Below are 15309 nucleotides of genomic sequence, written 5' to 3' on the forward strand. Positions count from 1 at the left end.
AAAATTATTCTAACATAGTAGTCTGGAGACTGATTAACATAGTTCAAGATTAGTAACACTTCGGGGGTGATAATCCCAACATGTTTTTTTGCCGGTAGATTTAGCTTCTTCAGGGGATAATGTAATATCATGTCACTGTGCATTAAAGCACAGGATAATCATCTAGATTTCCACTGTATGTAGAGAAAATAATTGGTTCCTAATCGATTTTTCTCTACAAACAGTGAAAATCTGGATGATTATTCTGTGATATTACATTATCTCCTGAAGAAGCTAAATCTACCGGTGAAACATGTTGGTATTATCACCCCCGAACTGTTACTAATCTTGAACTTGTTGTTAACTTCCATGTTAGGATAATTTTAAGATTGTTTTTTGTTTTGTCAAAAAAATGTAATTTTACTCTTTCTCTCAACACTTCATTTGCACCTAAAAAATCCTAGCTCCTACGGGAGCATCTCTTCCTGTGTCCTATATCTTCATACAGGGATGTGGTGCAGGTCAATTAACCTCTGGATATATCTTTTTTCTGTCTATTGATAGTAAGTAGTGTCCCTTATACTGATTTCTTTTTATTTTTTTTATTTACTGTACTTAGGCCTTAAAGCTAAACTCCAGGTAAACTATAATTATTATTATTTCAAGTACTTATATAGCGCTGTCAATTTACACAGCACTTACATTTATATTGCACATTCACATCAGTCCCTGCCCTCAAAGAACTTACAAACTAAGGTCCCTAACTCACATACATACACAGTAGGGCCAATTTTTTTATACAGGATCCAATTAACCTACCAGCATGTCTTTGGAGTGTGGGAGGAAACCAGAGTGCCCGGAGGAAACCCAGGCAGGCACAGGGAGAACATGCAAACTCCAGGCAGGTAGTGTCATGGTTGGGATTCGAACCAGCGACCCTCTTGCTGCTAGGTGAAAGTGCTAACCACTACACCACTGTGCCGCCTATATAATATCTGTTTATCTAGTCCTCTACCACACAACACAGCTGTGCCTGGCAGCCAGGAGACCTGATTTTCTCTAGTATAGTTACGTAACACTTATCCCTTCCCCAGCCTGTGACTGGCATGAGAAGCAGCAGACTGATGAACTGACCAATCTGTCACTCTGCTCTCTCCTCCAATTGGCGTACTCCTTGCATTAATATACTGGTTCCTTGTAATATTTCTTTCTCTCCAAGTCTAATCACAGCTGCATAGGGGACTGCAAGAGATTGAAATAAAATGTAATATATATGGCATGATTTTTCAGGCACAACTTACATAATTGTTCTTTTTTACATAATTTCAAGCATTAAAGCATTTCCAGTTATTTAATTAAAATGGCCTTATTTTGTCATCCATCACAAATAAATTCTTTTAACAATTTGGTGGTTAGAACTACGTTTGATTTCCAAACTTTTTTTAGTTTCATACTGGAATTTTAAGTAGGTTGTGCCTCAAAAAGCCCGCCATATATTTTACATTTCTTTTTTAATTGTTATGTTAGGGATGTGGCACATTTCTGGGAGCCAATACATTCTATTCCTTACATGACTGCAAGTCAAATTCTGGTACTTAAATTGCTTGTATTAAAAAATACAAATAATGATGTAATAATTAGAGATCTGCAAACATTTGTGTCTTTATATTTTCCCGGAGTTCAGCTTTCATCTGCAACACAGCTACTAGAAAGAACCTCCATTCTGCATATACTATACTTTCTCTATTATCAGTAAAACAGGGTCAGTAACTACATTATGCATCACAGCAGTAGCATATACATTTATTTTATAGCACTCAGTGATGACCTACTGAATGTCCTTTGGAGAGGGGTCCAGATTCATTAATAAACACAACTGTGCTATGAACAAAATCATTACAAACATTCGTTTATATTAAAGAAAATACTTATATTTATATGGAAAAGCAAGAAAGAAGATTGTGTAATAGATGCTGCGGTGTGCAAACTAAAGAGGTCACCTGAACTGGCCCAGTTTGCCATCTACAAGTGCTTCATTACCCAGCATGAAGTTCCCTAACTGATAGAAAGGTCAGTGTAGGTGGTGGCACAAACATAGAAATTACCTTTCTCCAACACTATAAATGGATCAACCACCACCAGTCACTGGTACCACAAATCATTCAAAGACAACAGGCAGCATTTTACCCTGTGCTACCCCCCCCAAAAAAAAAAAAAATCTACCTTAAAATTACCAAACTGTATTAGATAATCATGATGTGAATCATATCACAAAGCAAGTTATTGGAAGAGTAGACTGGATTCCCACTTTTCAGCTAGCACTTTTTAGAAATCAACATATTAGGCTGGTTAAGAGAGTAGCAAATTAGGCAAATCAATCCATGCATAACTCTCTGGAGAAGAGACGTCTGAGGGGGGACATGATAGCAATTTTTAAATATCTTAATGGGGATCTCAGCTTAGAAAAAAAACTGTTCATTCGAAGGAATTGCATGAGGACTCGAGGACATACAATGCGATTAGAGGAGAAGCGTTTTAACCTCAGGCAACGAGGAGGGTTCTTTACTGTTAGGGCTACAAGTTTGTGGAATTCTCTACCACAAGAGGTGGTTTCTGCGGGAAGTATGGTGGCTTTCAAAAGACTCTTAGACTTACATCTCAAGAATCAGGACATTAAGGGCTATGTGAGATGACTATAACTAGTGAACGAAGAAAAAAAAAATCATGTCACACATACAAATAACGTGAAACACATAGGGGCATGTTTCTTAACCACTTGCCGACCGAAGTATATGTACTTGCGGCGGTCAGCCCCGGCCAGGCAAAGTGATGTACCGGTACGTCACTAGCCTGTCACTCGCTTGTGAGCCAATAGCGGGCGAGCGCGCGTCCGCTGAGGCGCGTCCCGCCCCGGCTCGTTCCCTAACATGTCAGTGCGTGTGACCGCCGGACCCGATGTCCGCCGGTCACTCGCGATCGTCCGCCGTGAAGGGAGAAAGGCAGGCGGCTAAAGTAAACAAGCCGCTTGTCATTCTCCTCTGTGTAAAAATGGAGATCACACGGTTCTACTATGTAGAACCGTTGATCTCTGTTCTTACACAAGTAGCCATGTCCAATCACGGTTAGAAAAATGCCCCTAGGACACACTTAACCCCTCCCTCTCCAATACAGTTAACCCCTTCCCTGCCAGTGTCATTTTTACAGTAACAGTGCATATGTATAGCACTGATTACTGCAGTAATGTCACTGGTAACCCCAAAAGTGTCAAAAATGTCAGTCAAGGGTCCGATCTGTCCGCCGCAATGTCGCAGTCCTGCAAAAAAAATCGCAGATCGCCGCCATTACTCCTTAAAAAAAGAAACAACAAAAATGACAAAAATCTTTCCCTTTGTTAGTAAACGCGATAACTTTTGCGCAAACCAATCAAAATACGCTTTTTGCGATTTTTTTTTACCAAACATATATAGCATAAAACAAATTGGCCGAAAATGTTAAAACATTTTGATTTTTACATTTTTTGGGGGGGGAATTTCATGTGAAAAATATTGTTATTTTTGCAAAATTGACGCTCTTTTTTTTTTTATAGCGCATGATCAAAAAATCGCACAGGTGATCAAATACCACCAAAAGAAAGCTCTGTTTGTGGAAAAAAAAGGACGTCAAATTCGTTTAGGTACCGCGTTGCACGACCGCGCAATTGTCCGTTAAAGTCACGCAGTGCCGAATCGCAAAAAAGGCCCTGGTCAGGAAGGGAGTAAAATCTTCCAGGGCTTAAGTGGTTAAAGCACTGAATCTGGCATTCACTAAACATCCACCACATGTGAATCTTCAAGGTAGATGCATTTTAGAGAACAGTTATTGATTCACTACCAGTGAGTGTCTAGAGAAAGTTGCATTCATTGCTTTAGAAATACGCCGCAGTAATTTTTGTTGTGTATTTGAATATTTTTTGGGAGTTTTTCTATAAGACAGGCTTCTTGAGTAACACACACCTTTGCTTTGATAATATTCCATATTTATAAATTAATTAAAAGCACAGCACGATTTGATTTTCAAATGCATTTCACGTCAGGAACATATCAATGGCAGCACAGTTAGTTGTTAATAGTTTGCACTTCCGCTTTGCAGCACTGGTGTCCTTGGTTCAGATTCTGGCAAGGAAACTCTGCATAGAGGATGCATGTTCTTCATGTGATTACGTGGGTTTCCTTCCATGCTGCAAAGACATGCTGGTAGCATAATTGACTCCTATCCTGTCTAGAATTATCCCTAGGATAATAAGTCTAATGTGTGGGTCCACGATGATTGCCCCTCCCTAAGAGAAAAGTACTATGGAATTGTTAATTAATCAATAAGTCAGCAAACTGGGACTTGTTTTGGTGCTGCTTTTTCATGTTTAAAATGTCCTAGGGAAATATTGACTATGCCAAAAAGTCTATTTAAGACCATTGAAAATGAACTTTCAATATTACATCCTATACATTTGTACAACTTCAGCAGGTCACTCACGGATAATTTCCCATTTTTTTTTTTTTTTTTTTTTAGCAAATGCTTTTGAATAATTGTTATGCAGCTTTTTTTGTCTTCATTTACCTCTACTTCAACTTTGTAATCTTTTATCAATTTTGTTATGTGGGGACCTAGAAAATTACATTCCTTAATCTTAGCATCACTAATCCTGGGAGATTTATTTCTCAAGCACATGAATAAGATTCTTGTTTTATTCCTTGTTTTAACAAAGTTGTTCATAAATCCACGTTTGATATGCAAAGGAGGGTAAACTTTTCAAGTTTGACTGTATTTATCAGATTATTCTCTACTGGAACAAGTAAGGTATATTTTGGTCATGTTTTTGTTAATGTAATGTTTTTTCTTCTTCCTACTGTTTGACTCACCCCAAAAAAAGAGCTGCAAGCTGAGCAGAAATACAATGGCTTTCAGATTTACCATTTAAATTTCTTATGTTTACTTTGATTATCCATGCTAGAGAGCGAAAATAACAACTAGATGTTTCTCCATATGTTGCAGATATGCAAATAAAGTTAAAATATGTCACTTCAAGGTCACTAATGGAATAGAATAATAAAGATGTGGTCACAAGAAATCTAAGCCTCCGAGAGATCTCCAACATTATGTGGTTGCCACCCAGAGATCGCCCCCCTATTCTTTGCCCGGCCTTGTCTCACTCCCTAGCCCTCTGGGACCGATTGTCTAAATTGCATGGCTTTCGCTCCCCGCATGCTCCCCTGGCCCCGATCCTCAATAATAGCGGGTTCCCCCCGGGTCTCTCACCCAAATCGTTCCAGTGGTGGACAAACAAGGGACTACTCCGTATTGCAGACTTTTGTGACCATAGAGGTATTCTTAAGAAACAACAGTTGATTGATAAATATACGTTGCCTGCCTCGGAATATTTTAGGTTCACTCAAATTGATCATTTTCTGCGTTCTCTCTCTAACCTCTCTGACCTGACCACCATGACTTCTATGGAATTTTTGTGTCGCAAACACGACAAATTGCGGGGCTATATCTCAATGATTTACAATATGTTGACGGACTCTCCTCTGAAACTCCCATACATGGAGCGTTGGGAGGCAGACGTCCAGGAATCCATTGATTTGGCAGACTGGCATGCCATGGCTCAGGAGGCCTCCAGATCCCTAATTAACACCTCAATCATAGAAGCTAATTATAAGGTACTGCTGCGTTAGTACATGGTGCCGACCAGGATAGCATCCTTTGTGCCCGGGGCGTCTCCTCAGTGTTTCCGAGGCTGTGGCCAGGTTGGTTCTATGTTCCACATTTGGTGGCAATGCCCCAAAGTGAGACGTTTCTGGATCAGAGTGTATAACTGTATATACTCTCTTACACAGATAAACCTGACTAAGTCACCGCAGCAGGCCCTACTGGGCAGAAAGGTGGACACGGCAACCAAGGCGCAAAGGAAACTTATAACATTTATTTTTACAGCGGCCAAAATTACGATTGCTAGATCTTGGAGGTCTCCTGTCCTGCGGTTTGAGCAACTTAGACACAAACTATCCTGGATAATGCTGAATGAGAGGCTGTCGGCTCAACTGGATGATAAGATGCACATATTCGACAAAGTGTGGGAACCCTGGCTCAATTATCTTACTGGGAACGAATAAGTAGTCCGCTTGGGTCTGGAGGTGGGGGTCCGGTGGGCGGGGTTGGGTCCATTTCTTCCTCTTTCTCTCGCCTTTTCTTTCCATTTCTTCTTTCTTCTCCATTTCCTTTATCCGCTATATTTGTCTCTCAGCAGCCTTTTTCTTTTATTTTATTTTTTTTGCTGAGGATTTCTCGGTGGTCATCGGCTGTGGTTTAATCTTCTAGGTTGGTTTCAGCCCAGCTATCTAGCAGTAGCCTATATGTTTATCAATTAGCGAAGGCTGATATTGTTTGTTGGAGTTCTGACGCATTGCGGGGGGACGTCTCTATATCTCCACGTGTGTGGGAGTCCTTGAGCCCTCACTTCGCAAGGTCTCCCTCCTGGGAAATAAGTTTCCTACTGTATTTTTATGCTTGTCTATCCCGGACTGTACTACCTGACCACTGGGACTGTTATACGGTTTCGTACCGTTTTTCAATTATTGCTGTTTTGTTATAACACACGTTTGTATGCTGAAAACTTTCAATAAAAATCATTGAAAAGAAGAAATCTAAGCCTGATAGAGAAAATCCAATATCCTTTTTTGAATTCAGTATGAAAACGTTGGCTTAGAACATTTGTTTATAGTAGCATCATTCATGAACCTCCTTAGCGGTATTCCCGAGTGTGGCTTGGGGTGAAATGTTAGTGCCATTAGCGGTAACCCCCGAGCCACACTCGGGGTACCGCCAGGGAGCATAGCTGGATCCTGGTAGAGGTTACTTACCTTGTCCCCTGCAGCATACGGCGGCCGGATCTTATGCCTGATGCTGTGTGCCCCGGCTTCCGTCTCCTGCGACGTGACGCTCGCAGGGGGGTGGAACCGGCGGCAAATTTGAAAAGTAAAACACAAAAACACACTGATATATTGTAATCCTATTGGATTACATTACAAAATAAAATAAATTGACATTAGTTTGCCCCCCAGTGCCCTTTCCTCCAGTTTTACTGTATTTTATATTTATATATATATATTTATATATATATATATATATATATATATATATATATATATCGTATTTATCGGCGTATAACACGCACTTTTTTCCCCCTGAAAATAGGGGGCAAATGATGTGTGCGTGTTATACGCCGATATAGTGTTAAGAACCCATAGTACATACCCCATAGCAGCGCAATGTAAGCGAGTGGATGTCATCTTTAACGGCGCAGTCCTCTGGCAGCCTTCCTCTGCTGCAGGAGAACATGTTACACATTCTAAGGTGAGTGGATGTACGGTAAAGGCTCGCATTCCAGGCCTCCGGCAGCCTTCCTCTGCTACGGGGAATAGGTCACAGCAGACAAATTCTCGTGGCCGTCAGAGCGTAACCCTAAATTTCATTCTTAAAATGAGGTGCGTGTTATATGCCGGTGCGTGTTATACGCCGATAAATACGGTATATATATATATATATATATATATATATATATATATATATATACTTTAACTTATTTATAGTTATTTATTATATTATAATTTATGATTTTGTGTTGCAAACTTTATCATACCCGAGATGTTATAAAGAAGAACGCACAGTAAAAAAAAAAAAAATCATATGTAAATAGTTGGTTTGGGCTAGAATTACTAGCAAAATAATGGTACCACTTTCAGCATCTAAAATCGGAAACAATCATACCGCCAGGGAGGTTAAAGATCCCTATACTCAAACCAGGAGTGGGGTTTTGTGGATAGATATCAACATTTATAATCAAATTCTATTTTACTGATAGAAGTGATGCAGAAAGAAATACACCCATGTGGAAACGGCCACCCAAAGTTTTAAAATACAGGTTGGCAGCATAAGCTGAAAGGAGGGCTCTGTAACAACAAGCAAGGTCTGTGCCAGGAGGGCTCCATCACAACAAGGAAGGTCTGTGCCAGAGGACTCCATTATAACATGCGAACTAAGATAGAAAGTCTGTGTCAGAAGAAAATTCACTTGGGGATGATGGCAGCCCCAATTTCCCGCAACCACTTGAGTAGAGCCTGAAACCTTGGTTGCCCACAGAGATTGTGAAGACTGTTGTTCATGCTCAGGAAGTTTAGGTAGCCTGTACATGTGTTGTATGTATATCTCTAATACTTTGTATGACTTATATTGTTTTCCTACAATTGTGAGTAGTTAGTATGTACAGATTCTGTTTATTAAAAGCACATAGTTTATTACACTGGTTTTCAATGCTTCCTTGCTTTACCGCAAGGTGACCATAGAAGATACAAAGCAAAACGCATTCACTGTGCAGACTTCTAGTCTGCTGTTTCATTCATAAAATAGCCACTCACCTATATAATTCAAAATAAATCCTTGTCCTTTCCCAAAGATCATCCCTGCTGGATCAGAATGAAACTGAATTGAGAGGTCGGGCGAGGAGGAGTAGAGTTTCTGAGGGCCACTGCTTCCCACAAACTGTCCCAAAATCTTTGATGTAATTTCATCTCCATCATAAATGGTCAAAATATCATTATTACTCAGATTCATTCTGCAATGACAGGCAAAAAACATAGGATAAGTCATAGAGAATGGCACAAAATGTCAGTCAGCTTTATGTAGTTGGTTTTGCTTTGGTTTGCGCTGGATGAAGTTTGTCGGGTACTATTCTTGAGAATGAACGCTATTTTCAAAAATTAGTTAAACTAATGTTCCTTAACCCAGTAGGCACCATTCATACGTACCTATATCCTAAATACCAAAATATTACAATGATACTGTTATGTGCAGAGAGACTGAAACCCTTCCCTAATTCTTACCACGGTAAAAAAATAACAACGTGATATAATCAATTTGGCAATTCAGCATTCTCACTGTATACATTACGACGTAGACACATACGTGCCTGCTGTAACTCAAAATACAGCCATAGTATATCTATTTCAGAAAAAGAACCTTACCCTTTCCTTCTTTTTTCCCTTCCCCCCCCTTTTTTTTTCTATTTTTGGGGTGATTTGTTTATTCTGGGGTTGCTTTAGAATAAATAAAAGTTATAATGATAGGGTGGGAAAGGGCTGTACTAGGGAATAATTGCAAGAAGATGAGAAAAGTATAATTTAAGCGAGAGGGGGGAATAAGTAGAGATACCTCTTCTTAGCTAGATAATACAAGAGTTTTGTTGATGTATAAAGTCTCTTTGCATGATTATAATGTATATCATTTTTGTATATGTACATATCCTTCTTTACCCTTAATAAAATCTATAATTGAAAAAAAAAAAGAAAACCGTACCGTATGTAATTATAAACAAATCCCTAATTCTATTTCAGTGATTGTGCCTGTCTATGTGTTGTGATCAGGAAGCATTTCCACAGTCAGCTCCCCCCTGTTCACTTGGAATATTATAACATTATAACTTTCTGAGAGGCAGCAGTAGGAAAGCTAAGTTGTTTGGAACATGGAATAGCTTGAAATATGTGCTAGAAAAAAAAATGAACAGGGTTTACATTACTGTGTTGCATATGGGCTAGAGTTGCATGCTGACCCTGGATGATGCCTGCACAAAGATGCATTGGCCTTCAGGGAAGAAAAGAAAAAACATAAGCACTCTTGGAAGGATTGTTTGAATATAAGGTGTAAAACGCCACTCAAGACCGAACTTGGTGCTCATAGAATATGTTAGATTTTGTGACTTCCGTCAGTGCCACTCCTGTCACGCCACTGACACATTTCACCCTGGAATGCAAAATGCGGCCTGTTCACCACTGGCTGAGTGTCAAGGTCTTACCTTGCCTTCCTGTTGGCAGCCATCTTGGACATGTGCAGACTGCTGTCTTTTATAAACTCTGTTTGCATCATCACTTGCCTGCTGCCTGGGCGTCGCTCAGTGATGATGTTGCACACCTGACTATAGATATCATCTGTTGGCTTGCAGTCCTTTGCCAATGTGGTTGTGCTCCAAAGTGCATCACTCCTAGCAGTCTTCTGTTCTCCATGTTCCTCCGTGCATGACCTGGCTTGGCTACAACTTTCCTGGCTCTCGATTCCGCATCGGCAGATGACCCGGCATTGGCAGACTACCCGCCTCTGGACTCGACCTCGGCTTGGATGACTACCCACTTCTAGACTCCATACCGACTTGGATGACTACCCACTTCTAGACTCCATCCCGGCTTGGATGACTACCCACTTCTAGACTCCATACCGACTTGGATGACTACCCACTTCTAGACTCCATCCCGGCTTGGATGACTACCCACTTCTAGACTCCATCCCGGCTTGGATGACTACCCACTTCTAGACTCCATACCGACTTGGATGACTACCCACTTCTAGACTCCATCCTGGCTTGGATGACTCTGTACTTGACCCTGGCTGTTCCTGATTTCGCTCCTCACTCTTGCTGTGTGTTTATTGTTGTTGCTCTAATAAACTGCTTTCATTTACTTGCATCTTTGTGTGGTCTGGTTTCCTGGCACCCTGACACTGAGGCGACAAAATCTTACATGAGTACCGGTGTTCCGTGAGAATTACCTACCCCGTGAGAATTACCTACCCCTCGTCACTTCCGGCCAGAAAGAGCTGAGCAGCGCAGCACTGCGCATGCTCAGAGCCCCGGATACGTGATGGAAGAACAGAGAAGCTTACTAGTGCGCATGCGCACTAGTATGAAACGTTCACGGTGTACCGTGAGAAAAACCTACCGACGCGGCGCTTACATAAAACAGCTGTGCGGCAATACGAATCATCTCCGCTCCTGTCCCGGTCACTTCCCTGCTCTCGGCAAGTAAATATAAAAGCGGCTTTCGGCTCCGTGATTTATGTTTTCATACAGCCGCTGCCGCTTTTATATTTACTATCCGAGATCAGGGAAGTGACCGGGACAGGAGCGGAGATGATTCGTATTGCAGCCCAGCTGTTTTAATGTAACCGCCGCATTACATACAGTGCCGAGCACCGGAAGTGACGAGGGGTAGGTAATTCTCACGGGTAGGTAATTCTCACGGAACACCGGGTTCGGTCTTGAGCGGTGTCTTACACCTTATATTCAAGCACTCCTGGAATAGTGAATGGATGCCTGCTCCCATATCATGGATACCGGTACAGAAACATTGCAGCCTCTGCTTGAAGGGACGCTTCAAGCTCCTTATTATCGGTGTTGAAAGGATTACTGCAATCTCATTGAGAGGTAATACATACTGGTAGGTATTACACTTAAAGAGTAATTAGCATGTATGCACTGAACATAAAAAAATGAAATATTTGGTACAAATCAAACACAATTTTGCAGATTTTGCTTTGTTTTATTGTTTATTTCAATGTCAATTTCAAAAGCAGAAAAGGCATACAACACTGAAGGGATCAGTTCTGTAAAAGTGAACCTCGGACTGCCCATGATTTTTATCTGTCAGAGGAGGAAGAAATTATCCTGCCGACAAAATGGCTTTTTAGCGCATTCGCATTATGTCTCATGGGATTAATCTCACAGAGGTATATTGTAATTCCAATAATCACCCAACTGTCTCACAAATGAGGGATTGTTAAGCAGTTCATTTCCTTCTCCTATTGAAAGGAAAACTATTATAATTGTAGGTCATTTTTTTAAAAATTATCTTTCAGTTGATAATTTTTTAAAACTGATATTTTATACCTGTTTTTAACTTTATGTATATAATATTTGTTTTACAAATAAATACTTAATACAAAAAAAAAAAAAAATAGTGCAATATAAATTATTTATTTATTTTTTAACATTTATTTATTCAGCCAGCCCTATGGCTTGCTTTGTCTGACCGAACTCTGGATAGTACCGCCCAGTAAGGGATGAATCACTCCACTGATTCAGTACAGTGGTATTAAACCCAAAAACAAACATTTATTATATTGCTCCCATGTCTTAGATGTGGTGGCTGCATTTCTTTTCTATTTAAGTTTTTTTTTCTTTAATTTTAAGCTGATGATCCAGCCATTAAGTCTGTTGCTTTTCAAAAGAACAAGCTGTCCTGCAGATGTACCAATTACAGGGTCGAGACAAACCATTTACTACTGACAGAGGTGCTTACAATGTGCAGCTTTCATTTATTTATGTAAAACCTATATCCCAAAAGGAACAAAAACTGTTTGCTATAACTGCTTATAAAGTGTTAGCTGGAGTTCAGATTGAATTTGTTAGTATATCTACAACATGTAAATATGCTACTCCAGCTAACGCTCCCCTTCCACCAAATGAATTATGCTGCTGTCCAAGGGTGCCCCTGTGCTCCTTAATCCAGAGCAGAGGCACTCTAATACAGTAGATGTTTTAGTGGTCTGCTCACCAGCTAAAAAGAGAAAAAAAAGCCTAGGAAACGAAAACGAATGCAGCCACCATACAGTATCTAATCTAATGATTGGTAAACTGCAATATATTACATTTTTAGTTTTGCGGTGATACTGTTGAACTTGTGTGTGTAAAATTTAACTATTTACATTTTTAACTATTTTAAATTTTTAAATATTTAACTAGGACTATTTACTGCGGCGGTCAGCCCCTCACAGGCAAAGCGACGTAGGACTACGTCGCTAGCCTGTAAGGCTCTAGGGAGCGAGCGCGCGCCCCCGAAGGCGCGTTCTCGCTCGGTCACGGACCCCCCCGCGCGTGTGCCCGGCGGACCCGATGTCCGCCGGTCACTCGCGATCGTCCGTTACACAGGGAGAAAGGCAGGCGGCTAATGTAAACAAAGCCGCCTGTCATTCTTCCCTGTGTAAGAATGGAGATCAAATGGTTCTGCTATGTAGGACCGTTGATCTCTGTTCTTACACAACAAGCCACATCCAATCACAGTAACAGTGCATATGTATAGCTCTGGATGAAAGAGCACAGCCAACATATCTAATCTAAGGATTGTTAAACTGCAATATTTTATAGTTTTAGTCTTGGGGTTAGTACTGCCTTACGTTGTGTATTTAAACCAACAAGTGGTAAAGAGACAGAAGAAATACGTGTCTAAAATAAAAATATACAGTACATATATATATATATATATATATATATATATATATATATATATATATATACATACACATACACACACTCACACACACTCACCGGCCACTTTATTAGGTACACCTGCTCAATTGCTTGGTAACCAAATTGCTAATCAGCCAATCACATGACAGCAACTCAATACATTTAGACATCTAGGCTTGGTGAAGATGACTTACTGAAGTTCAAACTTAGGATTAGAATAGGATCAGAATGGGGAAGAAAGGGGATCTAAGTGACTTTGAACATAACATGGTTGTTGTTGCCAGATAGGCTGGTCTGAGTATTTCAAAAACTCCTGATCCACTGGGATTTTCCCGCCCAACTATCTCTAGGGTTTACAGAGAATGGTCCAAAAAATAGAAAATATCCAGTGAGCGGCAGTTGTGTGGAGGAAAATGCCTTGTTGATGTCAGAGGTCAGAGGAGAATGGTTTGAGATGATAGAAAGGCAACAGTAACTCAAATAATCATTCGTTACAACCAAGGTATGCAAATACCATCTCTGAATACACAACACATCAAACCTTGAAGCAGATTGGCTACAGTAGCAGAAGACCACCCCAGGTGCCACTCCTGTCAGCTAGGAACAGGAAACTGAGGCAATAGGAGATTGGAAAAACGTTGTCTGGTCTGAAGAGTTTCGATTCCAGCTACAACATTCAGATGGTAGGGTGAGAATTTGGCATAAACCACATGAAAGCATGGATCCATCCTGCCATGTATCAATGGTTCAGGCTGGTTGTAGTGTAATGGTGTGGGGGATATTTTCTTGGCACACTTTGGGCCCCTTGGTACCAATTGAGCATCATTTAAACATCACAGTTTACCTGAGTATTGTTGCTGACCATGTCCATGTCTTTATGACCACAGTGTACCCATCTTCTGATGGCTCCTTCCAGAAGGATAATGCACCATGTCACAAAGCTCAAATCCTCTCTGAATGCACAACACATGGGCAGACTTGTTCGAGATGATCAAAAGGCTGTTGCTCAAATAACTCAGTAACTCAAATAAACACTTGTTACAACCAAGGCATGCAGAATACCATCTCCGAATGCACAACGCATCGAACCTTGAAGCAGATGGGCTACAGCAGCAGAAGACCACACCAGTGCCACTCCTGTCAGCTAAGAACAGGAAACTGAGGCTACAATTAGCCCAAAAAACTTTGTATTCCTTACTGAATAAAAAAAATATAAGATTTGAAGAATTTATCATTAATTTGCATTGTTGCTTATTTCATGGCTCCTCAACCTTCAGGGGAAGCAAGGGAAATAGCATTTTAATTATCATATCTGACAGTCCTTATGCCAAAACAATAAATAACAATAGTCATCACTCAACTGAGTAACCACATTCAGTTATTTATGTGTCTCCCTGTTTATTATGCCTTTTGCTCAATTCTGTAATTGTTAATTATTCAGTTATAATTCAGCTGAAGATTGATTTTCTCATTTCTAAAATTCTAGGACAGAAATAAACATAAAAGTATAATTTATTATGCTGAATGATAAATACTGCCAACGCTGAATAAATGCATGACTGCAGCTTGGTCCAGAATGATAATGAGAAATGTATTATTTCATTTGCCTTACTTTTAGAACAGTTGTATTGTGAAATGTCTGTCCACAGCAGATGTATTAGGTTATAGGTTTTATTAAAGGACCACAGGCTTTATTACCGTGTGCAATACAGTTGTGTTCAGCAACCCACAGTGACCGATCAAAAAAGTTTCAGCACTTAGAGTAAACCTGTTTTAAACTTTGATAATTCAAACCCCAAATAAAACCTAATTTGGGATTACCTTCAGTGAAAATTACATGTCGGTACAATGAGCAAATGCAAAAATATTGGTGAGTGAAGCTATATGGCAGGACAGCAAAGCTGCAATTTGTGTATTACTAACCATGGAGCATATAGTTTATTGAGCCAGTATAGCTACCCAAAATGGTAAACTGAAACGTAATAATATTAAAACACATTGATAAAAGTACTTACATCATAATAATCATGTTTACATAAACTATACACCTACAAATTGTTTAAATGTATATAGATTCACAGTTTTCTTTAACAAATTGCAACCCCTGTGTAATTTAATTCATAATAAAATATAAAATTCTTATGCCACCCCAAATTACCCTGGAAGACATACAGCTGGCAAACAGTTCCCAACTGTAAGCCCCTGGTAACAATGGTATACCAATA

General features: G+C 40.0%; 1 protein-coding gene across 1 annotated transcript in view; it reads right to left on the minus strand.

The window, feature by feature from the left end:
- The window catches only part of SEZ6L (seizure related 6 homolog like), a 636929-nt gene that overhangs the window by 83331 nt on the left and 538289 nt on the right, over nt 1-15309 (minus strand). The window contains exon 10 of the mRNA XM_082244006.1: nt 8430-8626. Within this exon, the coding sequence (XP_082100132.1) occupies nt 8430-8626 (197 nt within the window). The remainder of the gene's footprint in view (nt 1-8429; nt 8627-15309) is intronic.

This window comes from Pelophylax lessonae, assembly GCF_965119305.1.
Source record: "Pelophylax lessonae genome assembly, chromosome: 1".
Classification (NCBI taxonomy): domain Eukaryota; kingdom Metazoa; phylum Chordata; class Amphibia; order Anura; family Ranidae; genus Pelophylax; species Pelophylax lessonae.